Source organism: Rhinatrema bivittatum, chromosome 7 (genome assembly GCF_901001135.1).
Source record: "Rhinatrema bivittatum chromosome 7, aRhiBiv1.1, whole genome shotgun sequence".
Taxonomy (NCBI): Eukaryota; Metazoa; Chordata; class Amphibia; order Gymnophiona; family Rhinatrematidae; genus Rhinatrema; species Rhinatrema bivittatum.
The window spans coordinates 54,121,680-54,143,864 of NC_042621.1; the positions used below are offsets into that span (position 1 = coordinate 54,121,680).

The 22,185-nt window shown below is 44.7% G+C and overlaps 1 protein-coding gene across 4 annotated transcripts in view; it reads left to right on the plus strand.

Annotated features, from left to right (window-relative positions):
• Positions 1–22,185, plus strand: part of CEP89 (centrosomal protein 89) — a 491,071-nt gene that overhangs the window by 95,267 nt on the left and 373,619 nt on the right. For 3 of the 4 annotated variants that reach the window (XM_029608396.1, XM_029608398.1, XM_029608395.1), the window contains 2 exons: positions 2,201–2,302; positions 21,413–21,607. In XM_029608396.1, coding sequence (XP_029464256.1) covers positions 2,201–2,302; positions 21,413–21,607 — 297 coding nt within the window. The remainder of the gene's footprint in view (positions 1–2,200; positions 2,303–21,412; positions 21,608–22,185) is intronic. The other variant, XM_029608397.1, reaches the window with a different exon arrangement.

A 22,185-nucleotide genomic window follows, 5' to 3' on the forward strand; every position in this document is an offset into this window, starting at 1 on the left:
AAGAAAACGCTCTGGATGGTCGAAACCTATCCTCCGGCAGCCGATGAACAGCGTTCTCCCCCAGGGACTTGATGATCTGGTCCAAATCCTCCCCGAAGAGGAACTTGCCCCTGAAGGGAAGAGAGCCCAGACTGGACTTAGAGGACGTATCAGACGCCCAATTGCGTAGCCACAGTAGTCGTCGTGCTGCCACTACCGAAACCATGGATCTTGTGAGGACCCGAAAAAGGTCGTACGAGGCGTCCGCCCCATACGCCACTGCGGCTTCTAGCCGATCTGCCTGGGCAGCCTCATCGGACGGCAGGTTCTGAGACGTGAGGAGTTGTTGCACCCAAAGGAGACTAGCCCGCTGGGCAAGCAAACTGCACATCACCGCCCGCATACCCAGAGCGGAGACCTCGAAAACCCGCTTAAGGAAAACTTCCAACTTACGATCCTGTGTGTCCCGCAACGCCGCACCTCCCGTCACTGGGCTAGTCGTCCTCTTCGTGACCGCCGACACTGCGGAGTCCACCTTTGGGACCTTGATGAGGTCCAGAAAATCTTCGGGGAGCGGGTACAGCTTTTCCATAGCCCGGCTGCTCTTCAGGGAGGCCTCCGGGGTGTCCCATTCCCTGGTGAGAAGTTGTAAAAACGAGTCATGAATGGGAAAAGCCCGAGCCCTCGGCCGGAGTGCCGCCAGGACAGGATCTCCCTTCCTTGAAGAAGTGATGACAGCGGGAGCTACTGGGGCAGGCGGGTCTGGTGGCGGATCCAAATCTAATTCTTGGATGATCTGGGGGATGAGGTCGTCCAGCTCTTCCCTCTGGAAGAGGCGTAGGGTACGCGGATCATCCCCCTCCTGTGTGCCGTCCCCTTGTCCCCCGTCCGGGAGGTCAAGTCCATGTCCCGCTGGGTCTGGCACCGCCCCCACTGCCGCGGGCGTGGATCGGACCCGGGTAGGAAGGCGGGAGGCCCCCACTCCCGGAGGGTCGGGGGGGGGCCGGCGTCGAGGGCGACATCCGAGGGATCTTAGGAGGGGGGGGGGGGGTGTCCCACAGGTGCTTCCAGCCCCTGCAGATAAGCGGTATGCATGAGCAGGATAAACTCCGGAGAGAACCCCGGCCTGCTTGGGTGCGCTTCGGGGGCGGCGTGGTTCCTGCTCCCTGGCTCTGGGTGCTTGGTTCCTGCACCAAAATCGGGGGAACACCCCCGCTGGTAGAGTCCTCCAGGGATCCGTTCTCCCTCGTGGCCTCCAGGGATCCGTTCCCCCTCGTGGCCTGCGCCTCAGGGCGCTCAGAATGTAAAATGGCCGCCGTTCCCGCCAAAAATGGCGGAGTGGCCGGCCCGCACCGCCCGGGCAAAAAAGAGAAATCAGTCAGGGACTGTGAGGTACCTTCCCCCCTGGGAAGGCATCGTGCACAGATGCCCTCCCGGGAAATCCGGGACCCCGGGTCTCCGCAGGCCGCACAGCGGGACGGCCGCGGCATCGGGATCGCTGCAGGAGAAAAGAAAAAGCCACGGGGGGGGGGGGCCACGCGCACAAAGGCGCCGCTGCGGGGGGGCCCGGTCGGCCCGCACTGCCCGCTGTCTGAAAATAGAGGAGGGTGCCGCGGGGGGGCCTTCCTGGCCACACGACCCGCCCCAGACATCTTTCCCTAAATGGCTCAGCAGCCCATGAGGAGCTGTAAAATGGCCGCAGGTGAGGGAGTAAAGAGCGAAGAGGCCGGCTCCACCGGCTTTCGCGGGCACCGGGGGCTGAGCTGTCAAGGAAAAAACTACAAAGGAAAAACAAACTTACCCCTGGCTGCAACGAGAAATAAACAGCAAGGCCGCAGAGAAGAGACAAGGAAGATAAGCCACTCCCCAGAAGTTGAAAGAACTCTGCCTTTTTTTTTTTTTTTTTTTAAACTTAATACAAACTTGATACAAACTTGATCCACAGAAAAAAAGACAACAACAAGCCATAATCAAGCAAGAAAGTGAAGAAAAAGGAGGGGAAGCCTGATTCCCCTACTCGCATCTGCTGGAGTCAGAAGATACTGAACTCCTGCAGAGGGGGTAGTAGTATATATGGATACGCCCCCTCAAAGCTTGTGCTGACTCCATCTGCTGGATTGGGGACATAACCCACTGTCTGGACTGATCCAGGTACGTACAGGGAAGAAGGATTAAAGGAAGATAGTGAAGGTTTTCATTTAAATGTGCTTTATTTAATTAGAGGTCAAGAATGATGTGATTGCAGAAGTTCCAAAACCTTCTCAAGTTGCCAGTCTTGATGAAACCTCAAGAAGGAAGAATCTTTTGGAGAACAACCAATCAGGTTGGAATTTTAACTGATATTTTCGGTCCAGCATCTGGTGGTTTAACACAGTTTGCTTAGTCATCTCCTTTTTATTTTCATACATATAGGGGTAGATTTTTAAACAAGGCGCGTTGGCGTACTTTTGTTGGCGCTCCAGGCGCAAACAAAAGTACGCGGGATTTTAGTAGATACGCGCGGAGCCGCGCGTATCCACTAAAATCCTGGATCGGCGCGCGCAAGGCTGCCTACCCCCTTTCCCTCCAAGGCCGCTCCGAAATCGGAGCGGCCTTGGAGGGAATCCTCTAACGCCCTCCTCTCATCTTCCCCTCCCTTCCTCTATCTAACCCACCCGCCCGGCCCTGTCTAAACCCCCCCCTTACCTTTCTCCGGGGATTTACGCCTCCCGGAGGGAGAAGTAAATCCCCGCGCGCCAGCGGGCCTGTTGCGCGCCGGGCCGTGACCTGGGGGCGGGTACGGAGGGCGCGGCCACGCCCCCGGACCGCCCCGGGTCGTAGCCACGCCCCGTACCCGCCCCCAAAACGCTGCCGACACGCCCCCGAAACGCCGCGACGACCGGGCCCGCCCCCGACACGCCCCCCTCGGAGAACCCCGGGACTTACGTGAGTCCCGGGGCTCTGCGCACGCCGGTAGGCCTATGTAAAATAGGCTCACCGGCGCGCAGGGCCCTGCTCGCCTAAATCCGCCCGGTTTTGGGCGGATTTAGGCGAGCAGGGCTCTGAAAATCCGCCCCATAGTGCTCTGCAAAACCATTCACACTCTTGTATATTTTTCACATTGGGCTGTCTAAAAAAAAACCCAAAACAAAAAAAACAAACAAACAAAATGAATTAAAGTAAGACTTTGTTTTGCTGATCTACAAATTTACTCTACACTTTCATCATGAAAGAGCAAATATATAAATATTCTAAAAGTAAATAAGAATAAAAAAAAGTCTTGATTGCATAAAGTCTTCACACCCTTTGTCACAGCAAACCCGAATTAGCTCCATTTAAATATTTTGCCTTAACAAGGTCCATAACAAGTTAAATACAGCCTATCTATGTCCAGTCATAGTAGCTGAGCTGATTCAAATATTCCTTGATGAAGAATCAAACTGTTTCTGTTGTAAAAAGTGAATTTGAAGTGAAAGTCAAAATATGCTGGAACAAAGAGCCACCGAAAGAACTCCGGGATAATGTTATTCCAAGGTACCATTTGAGGGAATGTTATAAAAAAAGAATGTAAATGTGTTTGAATATCTCTTGGGTACTGTCAGGTTCATCACTGTAAAGTGGAAACAGTTCGATTTATTTATTTATTTATTTATTTTTATACCGATGTTCCTGTATACAATACATATCGCACCGGTTTACATTGATACCATTAAGACACTGCCACACTCAAGCTGTCTCTCCAAAGTCAGTAGCTGTGAATTAAGGAAACTACTGTGAAAAGTCTCAGTAACATTGGTTACATATATTGTCTGACATAAGGGGTGAATTAGCACAAACCTGTGAGCAGTAGTATCAATTGCCACAGTTTCAACCATAGCTACCACTTATTCATGCATCTTTCATATACATTCATAATTCAGTATTCTAATAATTCAATTATTAAAACATAAAGTGGAAGTATATCTTACATTTATTTATTTTATTTATTTTGAATTCTTATATACCGACATTCCTGTAAGAAAGTATACAGATCACACCGGTTTACAGTAAAAACAGAACTGCCGCCGGAGGGCGTTACATAAAACCTTAAACAATTAGAGCAAAAGTACATTTGAGACGTTGGAGAAACCTGAAAACATCAGAGCATTAAGCATTGCTCATAAGAACTTAAGAACATACGAAAACGAATGGAGTAACAACGGAACAAATGCCAACCGAGAAAGCTTGATGCTGAATAACTGTACAATTCAATACAGGATAAAAATATAAAGAATTAGACGTGATGCATGGATACATTTATTTAAAAGACAGGGGTTGAGTGGCACCTTATAGTCTAATTTATTAAAGCATGAGCTTTTGAGGACAGAGTCCACTTCACTCACCTCATGCTTGGATCAGAAATGGCTGAGCATCCTGTGTGCTCTTAAGGAGTTTGCTTAGCAAATTTAAATATCAATGGGGGAAATGAGTATTTAGAGGGTTGGGATTGACTCAGGAGGCAAGGTGGAGGCTAGAGGAAAAGTTAATTTCTGAAAAAATAAGGTAGGTAGTTGGGATGCTGATATAGGGTCTGGGGCAAAAATATAGCAATAATTATATATTGCCATTGGTCCTGTCGCAGTGCTCATTCTCTCTAACATTGTTTTCCTTTAAGATATTGTACAATGCACAAAGTTGTAGATGCATTCTTCTAGACCAATAGTATTTCCAGTTGATCTAAATATTAGCAGTCTGAATATACAGCTTAAACTTAATGGCCCTTTTTATTTTAATGTTTTTTGGGGTTTTTTTAAATAACTATTTTAGTATTTTAAGTGTAAAATACAATCAGTTAGAGTAACAAATACATTGTTGTTTTTGTATGTCAATCCCCTCCCTCCCATTCCCCATCCCTTGGAAGAGAGCACAGTACAGTTGCAAAGTAACCTGAACAGAAACACGGAAAATGGATAATCAATAATATCTAAATATATCCATAAGAAAATCACACGCCCGTCAATGAGAACTGGTCAGTAAAACTTAGAGAGGATGAGCATTTTGATAAGTCCAATAAGGAGACCAAATTTTATCGTACAATGGCAGTTTACATTTCGGCATATAGGTAAGCTTCTCCACTTGAGCTATCTCGTGGACCTGGCTCTTCCAACACCCAAGGGAAGGGGCCAATTTCTACATGTATCGCTCCATGGTGAGACCGCACCTTGAGTGGGCAGTGGAGTGCCTCAGGGATCTGTATTGGGGCCCATACTTTTCAATGTATAGCCTCTATTGAAGAGGCAAATAAAGAAACATCTAATTTGTATGCTTCTTTAATAAAAGAAAATCAAATGTTTGCTTTGAAGATGGAGCAACTGGAAAATCAGTCTAGAGCAAAAAACCTCCGTTTTATTAACTTCCCCAAGGATCAATTCACACCTCCCAAAGAGATGTGGAAAAAATATAGGTATGAAGTGTTAAAAGTTCCTGAACAGGCTCTCCCGCTCACTTCTAGAGTATATTATATTCCATCCTTTAAAAAGAAAGATGTGCAGGATCAAAGGTGAATACAGGTACTTACTCCTACTGAACCAGTAGCTCCATCCTTAAATTTAACTGAAATACTGGAGACCTCTCAAGAAGAATTAGTTACACCTGCAACTCTTGTGGAATCTTTTCTTTTAGAAACTGATAAGCAGTGGACTCTCAGGATGTATTTCAGACATCATACTGATAATTTTTTAAACTTAAAAGTTAGTGTTTTCCCAGTTATCTCAAGAGTAACACAAAAAAAGAGAAAGCAATTTCTTCTGCTGAAACCTAAGGTGGATGAAATAGGAGCTTCATTTTTTTATTAAATTTCCTTGTAAGTGTAAGATACCAAAGTAATACACATCTTTTTTGCCCTAAACCAACTTTCTAATTTTTTGTCAAATAAGGAAATTCCTTTAAGTAGTTCGTCTCCAGTACTGTCAGAACATCCATAAATCTGGTATGAAATCCTGAAAGTAATAAAGATTGCTCCCCATAGTGCAGGTATTGCTTTTTGGGTTTTTTCCCTTCATTTTCTTTTGCAGTTGTGGCATTAGGTCCTGTAAATATATGGAGGACTGGGAAGGGAGTGGAACTTAATGTTTGTGAATGAGTTGTTGTTGCACTCGGGGGTGGACCCTTGTCCTGGGACAGTGAAGGAATGTCTCCTGAAAGGGAACAGGAGGTAACTGCCCCCAGGGGGCGGAGTACTGGAGGAGACAGAGGCTGTGAAGAGCTTCACTACTGGAAGCCCGAGGTCCTCCTGGGAGGAGCCCATAGGGACCCGGGCCGCTTGGACTTAGGTGGGCCTCGCAGGGTCTCCTAAGAGAGTGAAAGTCCGGCGTGCCCACGGACACAGGGGGAGCGCAATCTGGTTCAAAGCTGGAGGCTGGTTGGAACAAGGAGAACCAGAACAGAGTTAGTGATGACAAGGTGAGGAACAGAGCCAGAATCTGGAGATGACGTTAGGCAGACAAAGGTCAAGATCCAGAGGTCAGTCCGAAGAATGGTCAGGCACCAGAGGTCAAACGAGGTCAAAGGCAGGCTGAGGTCTTGAGGCAGGCGGCAGGCAGGCAGGTCAAGAACATGCTGAGGTCTTTGAGGCAGGCAGGCAGGTCAGGAACAAGCTGAGGTCAGTACCAGTAAGACAATCCGAGGGTACTACCTGGGTAGACAGACGAACACAGGAACATGCAGGAACAGAACTGGAACAGAAGGATCCTGGAACGAGACTAGGAACAGGCAAGAGCAGGAACAAACGCAAAGGCAAACAGACCTGATTGCCAAGGCAAGGAAGCATAGACAGGAACTTCCTTATATCGAGCGATCAATCAGGGCACGCCGCGGAGCTAAGACCCGCCCTAGGCCCTACATGAGTCCGGGCAGCCCGCGCGCGTAGGGCCGAGGACGCCAAGCCTCCGCCGCCACGGGATGTCAGGGCTTGGCAGGACCGGCAGCTATCGTGAGGGAGGTCGTCCCGGACCCGCTGTGGAACCAAGAAGGTGAGCAGGCCCGTGCGCGGGACGGCTGCGGGTGGGGCGCGTAACAGTTGTCTCTTCTTATAGAAAAGGAAAGATAGTTTATTTTATTGTAACTATGTATAAATATATTTTTGTTAGCATATCAAGATGCTATATGTCTGGATAATTGTTCAAACACTCTTGTTTTCATATCAAGATGTATATATGCTTGAAAATATTTTTGAAAATTAATAAAGATTAAATTGAAAAAAAAAAGGCAGGAAACAGAGTAGGATTAAATAGACAATTTTCTCAATGGAATAGAGTATACAGTGGAGTGCCTCAAGGATCTGTACTAGGACCTGTGCTTTTCAATAGATTTATAAATGATCTGGATAGGAATATGATGAGTGAGGTAATCAAATTTGCAGATGATAGAATGTTAAGAGTTATTAGGAAGGGAATGGTGAATAAAACAGAGGATGTCATAATGCCTCTGTATCGCTCCATGGTGAGACCGCATCTTGAATACTGTGTACAGTTCTGGTCGCTGCATCACAAGAAAGATATAGCTGCGATGGAGAAAGTACAGAGAAGGGCAACCAAAATGATTAAGGGAATGGAACTGCTCCCCTATGAGGAAAGACTAAAGAGGATAGGGCTGTTGAGCTTGGAGAAGAGACTGCTGAAGGGGAATATGATAGAGGTCTTTAAAATCATGAGAGGTCTAGAACAGGTAAATGTGAATTGGTTATTTACTCTTTCAGATAATAGAAGGACTAGAGTGCGCTCCATGAAGTTAGCATGTAGCACATTTAAAACAAATCAGAGAAAATTCTTTCTCCCAGGACAAGCAGGATGGTAGTCCTCACATGTGAGTGACTTCATCAGGATGGAGCCCAGTCACGGAACACTTTTGTCAAAGTTTCTAGAAACTTTGACTGGCACACTGAGCATGCCCCTAACCCTGCATCCAGCAGGGTCCAACTTCAGTCTCTTTTTTTTCCACGCAGCAGTAGCCTCACGGATCTTGGAGCTCTGTGAGAATTTCTTACAATTTTTTCCTCACGGAAATTCACTTCAAAAATTTTAAACTTCTACCCCATCCCGGGGACTCCATCGACCACCAATACCTGTTGACACTGGTAAGTTTACCAAGTCCCTCGCGGTTGGTTCCTGGTGGTAGCTTTTTCATCGGTGCCCAACAGTCACCGACCACGCGCCGCCTGTATTTTTTCGAAAATTATGGCAACCGGGTTCCATAAGTGCCCCGAGTGCCCGAGGACGATGTCCATTACGGACCTTCACAACGTGTGTGTTTTATGTTTGGGCCCCGCTCACAATGTCCAGCAGTGCACCAACTGTGCCCAAATGACACCTAAAGGCCACAGGGCCCGCTTGGAAAAGATGGAGCTTCTCTTTAAATGAGTATCTCCACCTAAAACCTCAAGGTGCTGGAGATGCACCTTATGATCCATGGGGTGATGATTCCTCCGACACTCAAGACTCAAATGAGATCCTGTCAGAGCCCTCACCCCCAGAAGAACGTCGCTGCTACCCTCCTGACGATCTTACATTTGCAAACTTCATTAAGGCGATGGCTGAAACCATCCCTTTTAAGTTACAATCTGAGGAGGATGCAAGGTACAAAATGCTAGAGGTATTACAATTCGTCGATGCACCTAAAGAGGTTATGGCAGTTCCTGTTCATGAGGTGCTCCTTGATCTGCTACAACGCAACTGGGAGAACACCCTGGCACAGTTCCTCCAGTAAATAGGAAAACTGATGCCGCCTACTTAATCCAAGCAATTCCTGGATTCCAAGAAAGCCAACTTCCTCACCAATCTGTTGTTGTTGAGTCAGCTCAGAAGAGATTCAAATGATCTAGACCTCATACTTCTGCCCCTCCAGCTAAAGAACAAAAGTCCTTGGATGCTTTTGGACGCAGAGTCTTCCATGGCTCCATGCCGATGGCACGGATTGCAGCTTATCAACTTTATATGACGCAATATTCCAGGAATCTTTGTAAAAAGGTCCAGAAAATTTCTGAAAGCCTACCAGATGAGTATCAAGAAGGCCTTAATTCCATCCTTCAGAAAGGACTAGATGCTGGAAAGCATGAGGTAAGGGCAGCATATGATGTCTTTGACACCGCCTCCAGAGTGTCAGCAGCAGGGATAAGTGCCAGACGATGGGCATGACTCAAGTCCTCGGATCTATGCCAGGAGGTCCAAGAGAGGCTATCAGACCTTCCATGTACCAGAGAAAATGTGTTTGGCGACAAAATCCAGGAGACTGTTACACAATTGAAAGACCACCATGACACATTACGTCAGTTCTCTTCCTTCAGAATTTCCAGCTGCGGCCAAGAGGTCTTTCAGACGTGATCCTAGAAAATTTTCCTATAAACCAGGTTGGTACTATCCTTCTCCATCCTGGGCTTGGCAACAAGACCTCCCCAGAGAGGCCAGGCTAGACAACCCAGGGCTCCAAAAGCCCAACCAGCCCCGCAGGTGGGTCCAGCATCTGGTTTTTGACTCTTCCCTACAGAGCAGAAGCCAACCTTCAATTTCCACCATTCCTGTAGGAGGCCGCTTGTGCCTTTTCCACAACATATGGCGCACAATTACTATGGACCAATGGGTCCTTTTTATGGTCAAACAGGGTTACTGTCTAAACTTCCTCACCCTACCAGCGAACACCAACCCTTGTCTGGCGGTATCTTCCATCAATCACTCTCCCCTTCTCGAGACAGAGCTCTTGACTCTTCTGCACTCAAACGCTGTAGAACTGGTGCCTCAACTGCAGTGGGATCAGGGGTTCTATGCTCGATATTTTCTAATATCAAAAAAATCAGGAGGCATTCGTCCCATTCTAGACCTCCATGCCCTAAACAAGTACCTCTGCAAGGAAAAGTTCAGAATGGTAACCCTGGGCACCATGCTTCCTCTCTTACAACAGGGAGATTGGCTGTGCTCTCTAGATCTTCAGGAGGCCTATGCCCACATTGCCATATACCCATCTCATCAGAAATAGCTAAGGTTTGTAGTAGGCCATCATCATTACCAGTACCGGGTGCTACCATTCGGACTAGCGTCCGCACCCCAGGTATTTACGAAATGCCTCACAGTCGTCGCAACTCATCTCCGACAGAACAACATTCACGTTTATCCATATCTAGACAATTGGCTCATCAGAGGCCCATCCTGGCAGGAAATGCTCCACTCCCTCCATTTTACCATCAACCTACTACAATCCTTAGGATTCCTAATCAATTACCCCAAGTCTCATCTGTCTCCTTCACATACCCTTTCATTTATAGGAGCAGATGTGAACACTCTCCAAGCCAAAGTGTTCCTCTCAAACGACCGAGCACGCTCATTAACAACCTTGGCCAAAGCAGAGCAGACATATCAAACAACCACAGCTCATCATCTGCTAATCCTCTTGGGTCACATGGCGTCTACAGTTCATGTCACTCCAATGGCTCGACTGGCCATGAGGAAGACCCAGTGGAATTTAAAGTCCCAGTGGTCCCAATCAAGTCAACCCATGTCCCACGTTGTCCAGGTCACCAGCCAGCTACATCTCTCACTAGCTTGGTGGACAAGGGAGTCCAATCTTCAGACAGGACTACTTTTCCAGTCGCCAGAACCTCAAGTTACTCTAACAGATGCATCCAATCTGGGTTGGGGAGCACATGTCAACAACCTCCAAACCCAGGGAACCTGGTCCAAACAAGAAGCGAAGCACCAGATATATTTCCTAGAGCTTCGAGCAATTCGATATGCCCTACTGGTTTTTCTCGATTGCCTCTCTAACAAGGTAGTCTTAATTCATACCGACAACCAGGTAGCAATGTGGTACCTCAACAAGCAAGGGGGCACAGGCTCCTTCCTTCTATACCAGGAGGCAGCACAGATCTGGGCCTGGGCACTCTCCCACGCCATGCTACTAAGAGCGACATATCTGGCAGGTGTGGTCAATGTGATAGCGGACAATCTCAGCCTCACGAATGGTCCCTGAACCCCACTGTAACAAACAAAATTTTCAATCACTAGGGCCGCCCACACATAGGGGTAGATTTTCAGACGAGCGCGAACAGCCTACTTTTGTTTGCGCTCCAGGCGCAAACAAAAGTACGCTGGATTTTAGTAGATACGCGCGTAGTCGCGCGTATCGGCTAAAATCCTGGATCGGCGCGCGCAAGGCTATCGATTTCGTATAGCCTGCGCGCGCCGAGCCGCGCAGCCTACCCCCGTTCCCTCCTAGGCCGCTCCGAAATCGGAGCGGCCTAGAAGGGAACTTTCCTTTGCCCTCCCCTCACCTTCCCCTCCCTTCCCCTACCTAACCCACCCGCCCGGCCCTGTCTAAACCCCCATCCTACCTTTGTCGGGGGATTTACGCCTCCCGGAGGGAGGCGTAAATCCCCGCGCGCCAGCGGGCCTCCTGCGCGCCGGGCCGCGACCTGGGGGCGGGTACGGAGGGCGCGGCCACGCCCCCGGGCCGTAGCCACGCCCCCGTACCCGCCCCCAAAACGCTGCCGACACGCCCCCGCAACGCCGCGCGCTCCGGCCCCGCCCCCCGACACGCCTCCCGACACGCCCACTCCGAAAACCCCGGGACTTACGCGAGTCCCGGGGTTCTGCGCGCGCCGGTGAGCCTATGTAAAATAGGCTCACCGGCGCGCAGGGCCCTGCTCGCGTAAATCCGCCCGGTTTTGGGCGGATTTACGCGAGCAGGGCTCTGAAAATCCGCCCCATAGACCTCTTTGCATCAGTTCACAACCACAAAGTGGACAACTTCTGCTCTCTACACCGCAGCCACAACACACCACCACGCGATGCCTTCGCCTACTCATGGGCAACGGGTCTTTGTATGCCTATCCTCCACTTCCACTCATCAGCAAGACTCTCGTGAAGTTACGGCAGGGCAGGGGCACAATGATCCTCATAGCCCCTCACTGGCTGCGTCAGGTCTGGTTTCCCTACGCGACCTCTCAGTCCAGCAACCAATTCACCTGATAACGCAGAACAATGGACTGTTGCATCATCTGAACCTTCACGCCCTATCTCTGACAGCTTGGATGTTGAAAGGTTAATCCTGCAATCTCTCAGCCTTTCTGACAGTGTCTCCCAAGTCCTCGTAGCTTCACGAAAGCCTTCTACTAGGAGATCGATTCGTTCCAAATGGAAAAGATTCTCCATATGGTGCGCTACCAAGGAAATAGATCCTTTTTCCTGTCCCATTTCAAAGTTCCTGGACTATTTATGGTATCTCTCGGAAGCTGGCCTACAGACTTCCTCCATCTGGGTACATATCAGCGCCATTTCAGCTTACCACAAAGATATAGGAGATGCCCCGATCTCGGTGCAACCCCTGATTGGGCGCTTTATGAGAGGATTACTACAACTAAAGCCTCCATTGCGTCCTCCAGTTCCAATGTGGGACCTTAATGTTGTTCTAGCACGGCTCATGTGACTGCCATTCGAGCCTCCTCATTCCTGGGAGCTTCGTCAACTCACTTGGAAAGTGATCTTTCTAGTTGCTATAACATCGGCTCGCAGGCACTGGTAACATACCCGCCGTATAGCAGATTTCTACAAGATCGTGTGGTACTCCGTACACACCCTAAATTCTTATCAAAAGTAGTGTCAGATTTCCACTTGAATCAGTCAATAATACTTCCCACCTTTCTTCCAAAGCCTCACTCACAAACAGGTGACCGGGCTCTACATTCCTTGGACTGTAAACGTACTCTTGCTTTTTATCTGGACCGCACTGCAGCCCATAGGAAGTCCACCCCACTGTTTGTCTCCTTTGATAAAAACAAATTGGGAGCTTCGGTGGGCAAGCAGACCATGTCCACCTGGTTGGCAGACTGTATCTCCTTCTGCTACCAGAACGCGTAAGAGCGCATTCAGTAAGAGCTATGGCAACGTCAGTAGCATAGCTACGTTCTGTACCTCTTGCTGACATCTGCAAAGCTGCAACATGGAGTTCTCTTCATACTTTTGCAGCTCATTACAGTCTCGACAAAGCTGGCAGGCAAGATTCCATCTTCAGTCAGTCTGTCCTGCGTAGTTTGTTTTCAGTTTAATAACCCAACTTCCTTCCAGCGACCCACTGTGAAATTCAGGATGCCCTCCTAACCAAAACCACCCCAGTTGTTGTGCCTATTGCACGTCATTGGATGTTTTTGGCTTACTATTTTTGGGCATCCTGTAGCTCGCTACTCCACCCACATGTGAGGACTACCATCCTGCTTGATCTGGGAGAAAGCAGAATTGCTTACCTGTAACAGGTGTTCTCCCAGGACAGCAGGATGTTAGTCCTCACGAAACCTGCCCGCCATCCCGCGGAGTTGGGTTCACCTACGTTTTCTTATTTTATTTTTCGCTCGTACTTTTCACTACAAATAAGACCCTGCTGGAGGCAGGGTTAGGGGAATGCTGATGATGTCACTCACATATGAGGACTAACATCCTGCTGTCCTGGGAGAACACCTGTTACAGGTAAGCAACTCTGCTTTTTCATTCAGTGCACAATTAAACTCTGGAATTTGTTTCCAGGGGATGTGGTTAGTGCAGTTAGTGTAGCTGGGTTTAAAAAAGGTTTGGATAAGTTCTTGGAGGAGAAGTCCATTACCTGCTATCAATCAAGTTGACTTAGAAATAGCCACTGCTATTACTAGCATCAGTAGCGTGGGATATACTTAGTTTTTTGATACTTGCCAGGTACTTGGAACCTGGATTGGCCACTGTTGGAAACAGGATGCTGGGCTTGATGGACTCTTGGTCTGACCCATTATGGCAATTTTATGTTCTTATGTAACACATTCTACAGCTTGATTGCTCATTGAGTGAAAACATACTTTCTCTGATTTTGTTTTAAATGTGCTACTTTTTAATTTCTTGTAGTGTCCTCTAGTCATAGTTCTATTTGAAAGGGTAAATAAATCCACTGCTCTCAGTGGATTTGATAAAATGAGAAATATAGTTAGAAAAAAACTGAAAGGAGCAGCTACAAAGGTAAAAAGTGTGCAAGAGGCATGGTCATTGTTAAAAAATACCATCCTAGAAGCACAGTCCAGATGTATTCCACACATTAAGAAAGGTGGAAAGAAGGCAAAACGATTACCGGCATGGTTCAAAGGGCAGGTGAAAGCTACTTTAGCCAAAAGATCTTCATCCAAAAATTGGAAGATGAATCCAACAGAAGAAAATAGGATAATGTATAAGCGTTGGCAAGTTAAATGTAAGACATTGATAAGACAGGCTAAGAGAGAATTTGAAAATAAGTTGGCTGTAAAGGCAAAAACTCACAGTAAAAACATTTTAAAATATATCCGAAGCAGAAAGCCTGTGAGGGAGTCAGTTGGACCGTTAGATGATCAAGGGGTTAAAGGGGCACTTAGAGAAGATAAGGCCATCACGGAAAGATTAAATGATTTCTTTGCTTTGGTGTTTACTGAAGAGGATTTTGGGGAGGTACTCATACCGGAAAAGGTTTTCATGGGTAATGATTCAGATGGACTGAACCAAATCACGGTGAACCTAGATGTGGTAGACCTGATTGATAAACTGAAGAGTAGTAAATCACCTGGACCGGATGGTATACACCCCAGGGTTCTGAAGGAACTAAAAAATGAAATTTCAGACCTATTAGTAAAAATTTGTAACCTATCATTAAAATCATCCATTGTACCTGAAGACTGGAGGGTGGCTAATGTAACCCCAATATTTAAAAAGGGCTCCAGGGGTGATCCGGAAAACTACAGATCAGTTAGCCTGACTTCAGTGCCAGGAAAAATAGTGGAAAGTGTTCTAAATATCAAAATCACAGAATATATAGAAAGACATGGTTTAATGGAACAAAGTCAGCATGGCTTTGCCCAAGGCAAGTCTTGCCTCACAAATCTGCTTTACTTTTTTGAAGGAGTTAATAAACATGTAAATGAAGGTGAACCGGTAGATGTAGTGTATTTGGATTTTCAGAAGGCGTTTGACAAAGTTCCTCATGAGAGGCTTCTAGGAAAAGTAAAAAGTCATGAGATAGGTGGCGATTTCCTTTCGTGGATTACAAACTGGCTAAAAAACAAGAAACAGAGAGTAGGATTAAATGGACAATTTTCTCAGTGGAAGGGAGTGGGCAGTGGAGTGCCTCAGGGATCTGTATTGAGACCGTATTTCTGGAAAGAAATATAACGAGTGAAGTAATCAAATTTGCAAATGATACAAAATTGTTCAGAGTAGTTAAATCACAAGCAGATTGTGATAAATTGCAGGAAGACCTTGTGAGACTGGAAAATTGGGCATCCAAATGGCAGATGAAATTTAATGTGGATAAGTGCAAGGTGATGCATATAGGGAAAAATAATCCATGCTATAGTTACACAATGTTAGGTTCCATATTAGGAGTTACCACCCAAGAAAGAGATCTAGGCGTCATAGTGGATAGCACATTGAAATCATTGGTTCAGAGTGCTGTGGCAGTTAAAAAAAAAGCAAACAGAATGTTGGGAATTATTAGAAAGGGAATGGTGAATAAAATGGAAAATGTCATAATGCTTCTGTATCGCTCCATGGTGAGACCGCACCTGGAATACTGTGTATAGTTTTGGTCGCCGCATCTCAAAAAATGGGGAAGCGACCAAAATGATAAAGGGAATGAAACAGCTCCCCTATGAGGAAAGACTAAAGAGGTTAGGACTTTTCAGCTTGGAGAAGAGCCGGCTGAGAAGGGATATGATAGAGGTGTTTAAAATCATGAGAGGTCTAGAAACGGGTAAATGTGAATCGGTTATTTACTCTTTCGGATAATAGAAAGACTAGGGGACACTCCATGATGTTAGCATGTAGCACATTTAAAACTAATCGGAGAAAGTTCTTTTTCATGCAACGCACAATTAAATTCTGAATTTGTTGCCAGAGGATATGGTTAGTGCAGTTAGTGTAGCTGTGTTTAAAAAAGGATTGGATAAGTTCTTGGAGAAGTCCTTTACCTGCTATTAATTAAGTTGACTTAGAAAATAGCCACTGCTATTACTAGCAACAGTAACATGGAACAGACTTAAATTTTTGGGTTCTTGCCAGGTTCATATGGCCTGGATTGGCCACTGTCTGAAACAGTCTGACCCAGTATGGCATGTTCTTATGTTCTTATCTGTTACACCCTATTTGTAATTTTATAAACCTCAGTAATATCCTTTCTATTGCCTCTTCTCCAAGCTGAAGAGTCCTAACTTTTTCAGCCTATCTTCATAAGGGGCATTTGAAATCTCCCTTTATTAGCATTGCCAATTGTATTTGCCTTTCTAATTTCTGTTAGCATGTCCATATCTGATTCTTCATCCTAGCCAGGTGGATGGTAGTATGCACCTACTGCTATATTATTCCCCATCACACATGGAATTTCTGTCCATTGGTGCAAGATAGCATGGGGATAGCCAGAATAGTCTGGTAGCTACAATCCCAAACCGCAGTGTGCAATTCCATCAGGGCTTCAAGAAAGCATGGGAAGGCCAACACTATGGTGGATTTTGGCCATACTTGGGGTAAGTATGAGAGGAAGGTTGAGAGACTGAGTGGAAGACCCAAGAGGGTAGTTGGTGTTGTGTTGTATTTGAGAATTTTAGATGTCCATCTACCAAAAGAGGATGAATCTTGCATACAGACAGTAATGTCTTTTACATTTTTATTTGTATTCACAACCTGCTTATTAGCAGTCAGTACAAGCATTTATTTATTTAAACAATTTATATTCCACTGATCCATCATTCTTAGCGGATTACAACAAATATACAATAAGCAATACATAAAATATACAATAAGCAATACATAAAATAAAACAATTACTCCAGAATCATTTGAACAAACAGCTAAAGAAAATTCAAATTTAAGGGCATGTTAATAAGTGCAAAACAAAATGCAAAAGCACTGGTTAATATAACATACACAAAACCTTAAAAGCTGTGGTGAACTCAATCAGGAAATGCTAATGAAAAAAAATGAGTTTTAATGAGTTCCTAAATCGAAGCAGGTCTTTCTCGGCTCTGATATCTTCTGGAAGACTATTGCAGAGCCAGGCCTGCTATATTGAAAATCCTCTTCAGAGACTGCTATTTGAACTTGGTTAAGAGGAGGGATTTCTAAAAGATGTTGTGAGGATGAATGAAGTCAATGAACAGGAGAATATCTCTATATATTTATTATTTATTTATTTAACATTTTTATATACCGAAATTCATGTAGCAAAAGTTACATATCAATTCGGTTTACATTATAACATTAAACAGGCAAGACAGAGTGCAATTACATCGAACAGGTGGATAAAACTTGGATCAAGTAACTGGGTATTAAAGAACAAAAGATACAATAAATAATGAGGTACTAGAACGGACCTGGCTAAATATGCAGTAGACATGTTACAAGGTGCACATATTTGGAAAGGTTGAGAGTAAAATTATTGGTATGGATAGAAGGCTTGTTCGAATAGCCAAGTTTTGAGTCTCTTTTTAAAGGCGATAGGGCAAGGTTCTTTCCGGAGGTCTGGTGGTAGAGAGTTCCATTGCATGGGGCCTGCTGTGGATAGAGTACGTTTATTTAATGAGGATTTGATGGTTGGGGCGAGGAGAATATCTTTATAGGCTGTTCTCACCGGTCTGGAGGGTATATGTGGCTGGAGAGGGATATTGAGTTCCAGAGGAATGAGCTTGTGTATAGATTTATGTATGATTGTTAGTACTTTGTAGGAGATTCTGAACTTGATTGGGAGCCAGTGTAGGTTTTTCAAGATGGGGGTAATATGATTTCTTTTGTTAGATTTAGTTAGAATCCTGGCTGAAGCGTTTTGGAGCATTTGTAATGGTTTTATTGTGTTGGTTGGTAGGCCAAGTAGGAGGGAGTTACAGTAGTCAATTTTTGAAAAAATGATTGCTTGGAGAACTGCCCGGTAGTCTTGGAAATGGAGGAGCGGTCTGAGTCATTTCAGAACTTGCAATTTATAGAAGCCGTCCTTAGTGGTATTATTAATGAATCTCTTAAGGTTTAGTTGATTGTCCATGCTGACTCCGAGGTTTCTAACTTGAGGTGAGAAGGATAGTTGACTCGTAGGGGGTAGGTTAGACGATGCATAGTTAGTCTTGTGTGATGAGGAGTATTTCGGTTTTGTTGGAGTTAAGGATCAGGTTAAGGCTCTTGAGTATGTTTTTGATGGCTTGGAGGCAGTTGTTCCAGAATTCTAGTGTTTTTTGTAGAGTTTTCGTAACCGGGATGAATATTTACACGTTGTCTGCTTAGATATAGTGGGTTAATTTTAGTTTGGAGAGAAGCTGGCAAAGTGGTAATAGATAAATGTTAAAGAGGGTGGGGGATAGGGAAGAGCCTTGAGGGACTCTTCCCTATGAGCAGTGGAATATAGAAGAAACAATACTAGGGGGCACCAGGTCATGAAGAGTCTTGAACATCAAGGTAAGGGTCTTGAACTTTACCTACCAAATGACAGGGAGCCAGTGGAGATCAGTCAAAATCGGAGAAATTGATCACACAGCAAAGACCCTGTGATTATTTATTTATTTATTTATTTATTTAATTTATTTATTTATTTAGAGACTTTTTTATACCGAAGTATAGCATAATGCCTTCACTCCGGTTTACATTTTAAACAACTTAATACATGGAACACTTCCGAATGCTAAATTTACAAGTTTACAATAAAACTAGAAAACTAAAACTAGTTACATTTTGGTCTCTGTTAATAGAATAGAATATAAGTCGGTTATATCGAGAGATATAGATTAGATGAGCAGTGGAATTCTGAATGTGTTGAAGTGCCTGTAAATGAGAATCAGGCTGAAACAGAACATCACAGTAGTCCAAGGAGGACAAAATGAAAAATTTGTCACAGTGTAAAATCCGAATGACAAGGGCTTCAACGAGTGTAGCAAGCACAGTTTGAAGTATCATGTAACCACATATACCACAACAGCCAACTCCTTCCCAGTAATCTCTAAAATCCTATCTAGGTGATGTGTGATATCCAAAACTTCTGCAACAGGCAGGAAAGTTACAAAACCATCCTCTTGCCCACCATCCACCAGCTAGTCACATTCCTAATGATTTGAATTGCCAACTACAACGGCAGTCCTAATCCTTCCATTCTGAGCATATGCCCCGGGAGACACATCGTCTGTGCGAGAGGATAAAGCATCACCTGGAGGGGAAGGTCCTAGCTACCAGAATCACTTCATGCCTCACCAAGATAATGTGCTCCTTCTAGGTGACATTTGCTGCTCCAAGCCAGCACAGAGGCTGCCATACTGGAGGTGGGATCGCACTGTTATGCCCCTGAAGGTCTCATCTCTATACCTTTTTGTCTGCTTCAGCTACTCCAGGTCTGACACTAACCTCCAGAGATTAAATTTGTTCTGTGAAAGCTAAGGGACTCTTTGCACCAGGTGCACACATACAGCCTCTCAGCAACAGATATGTGGCACTCAGTGGGAACAACTGGGTAGCCTGTATACTGCTGCTAGATTGCTGTCTGCATTTCGCTGTTGGTAAAGTTGTGTAAGGAGTAGAGTTGCTAATCCAGTTTCAAATACTGTAATACATTTAAGGGACTTTATTTTAATGAGTTTTGTCAATGACCTGTAAGAGGAGTATAATTAATCATCTGTTAAAGTCAGGATTAATTACCCACTTGTTGATGTAAATACCTAATTTAAAGTGAAAAATTTTCCTCCTGATCTAATGTGCGCAACAGTCTGTATATGAAACTGTGTGACGAGAGTGGGCAGGAAAATCAAACACAGCGAATTACTTCTCCAGGAAACAGCTCTGAACACATCCACAATCAATTGCACCCTCTATTTTCCTTAACACCTTTCAAACACACACAGAATACTTTTTTTTGCAAGTTTAAACACATTTTCCCTAGCAAACCATTATTCGCAAGTTCTTCTCACCCACCAGCAGATGCAGTTTGTTATCAACACTGCCTTAGGAGAAGCTGTTCATCATATTAAGTAGGTTCATTTAATGGAAATGTCAAACCCTTTTCAGACAAGATTAGATAGATGTACTCCGGGAGTAGACAAAATTTAAGAACATAAGAAATACCATTCTTAGTCAACCCAGTGGTTCAGTAGCCAGCCCGGGTCACTTGGAAGTACCTGGAAGATGTTTATGGGAAGATCCCTTCGCTGTTGCTGATTCCCAGAAATAAGAGATGACAATCCCCACATCTGCTTGGCTAACGATTGTTAATGGACTTCTAATGGTGTTCTTTACCTCTGCCACTTACCAGGAATGAAATTAACTTGCCTTATACTCCTATCTCTGCCTCCAATTTTTTTTGTTTGTTTTTTTTGAGGGTATGAGTGACGAGAGTACATAAAGAGTGCATTTCTTCCCTGGCAAGCATGCAGTCCTGTCTTTCTTTTTCTCTGTTCCCCTTTCCCCAACTTTTCTTTGTCTCTCGATTTCTCCCTTCTCCGCCTCCTATGCTTCCCAACTCTCTCTCCTTCTCTTCCCCTCACCTCCAAGCCATCTCTGGTTATCTGCGGGGTGCAGCGATCTTATGTTTTTTTGCAGACTGTGGCTCTTTCTGTTGGGCTGGTGGAGTCTGGGAACCCTATAGCCAGGCTGCTCTGTCCACCACCAGCTCTTCATCTTTGGCTGGCAGGGTCTGGGAACCCCACTAGTTCCAATGCTTCGTCTACCAGCTGGTTGGGCTTGGGAACTTTGCTAGCCTGGCTGCTATTTTTTTCTGGTTCATTTTGCTGTTTTCTTCTTTGTCTCTTTTTCCCCTGCACATGCGTGGACAGTTTATGCATGTAACTTTCATGTTAGCTGTGGAACTTTCCGTTGCCAGGAAAGATACACATTTAAATTGTCCACACATGTGCAGATGAAAGGACCCAGAAAGACACCGTTGTCATGGACAGAAAGCTTTTTTTTTTTTTTAAACACTTTCTGTAAAGGGGGGAAAGCCTAAAAACCATAAAAATTGATCACATTTTTTTCCACTGTTATTGTAATTGGAAGAGACATAGTCCTATAGTTTAATACAGCAAACTGCTCTAAAAAAAATCCTGAGACAGGAAGTGGGAGCCTTTTTTACCATCTCTAATTGTGATCTTAAGCAAATTCCTTTAATTTCATTAATTAGGTAATGATGATATTACTTTTCTCTTCAATTTAAAATGTGTCATCCAGGTGCCAGAAATGTGCAGGAAATCTACCCTCACCAACGTTAGCCGTGTATATATGTTTCTGAAGTACTATAATTATATAAAGTTTGAGGGTCCTGTCCACATTTATTATTATAAAAAGCTCTTTCAGAGAACTAAAGATCTGTTTGAGGTTCTTTTTTCACATTTAATGTAGTAGGTTCTTAGCTGATGACTGCTATAATGTTGGTTCAGTAGTGATGTCAAAAGATGCATCAAGATGTGCCTTAATTTAATCTGCTTTGTTTGTAGATATGGTTTATCAGAATAGAGAGGAAATGCAAAGACTTACGAGCAGGAATCGTGCTCTAACTGAAGAAAATGAACGTGTGGTCCTACAGATTCAGGAATTTAGACGGAAAATAAAGGGAATGAGGCTAAAAGAAAAGGAACTGGAACTTGAAAACAGAAAACTTCATGAAGCTGTAAAAAATAAACATATGTCAGGTAGGGGGAACCCCAGAGAAAACCTAGGACCTTATTTAATGACGTTTTTTCCCATAGGTACAGAATGCGGGAAAAGTTTGTTTTGAATAAAGTCCATACAGCAGAAATGAATGACACTTTAAAAATAGATCTTATATAATGAGTGGGAACAGGTATCTGATAGCTGGAAAAATGGTAAAGTGGTGAGAGTAGGTGGAATAGGATTGTGATTATTTCCCTACATCTCATTTAAAATATAGAGCTGAAAATCTTTCTTAAAAATTACTCCCCTTTGGCAGCTCAACTATTGAGAGAGGCTGCAGTCAGAGCTTATATGTTTTAAAGTATGGAACAACTATCACTTTTTTGTGTTTATTGATTGTGCCTTATTTTTGGTGCTGAGTTTTATCACTGTGTGAGTTTTTTGGGGTATTTTAACCTCTTTACTTAAGCAGCAGGCATATGAAATCATACTCACATTTTTATGACGTTAGAGACTGGTTGTTTGTGGCTTTTCTTAGCATTTTTTGGTAAACAACTGATTTTGCTTCTGATTTTTTTTTCTGATTGTAATGATTTTTGTGATTTGTTTTTCATTA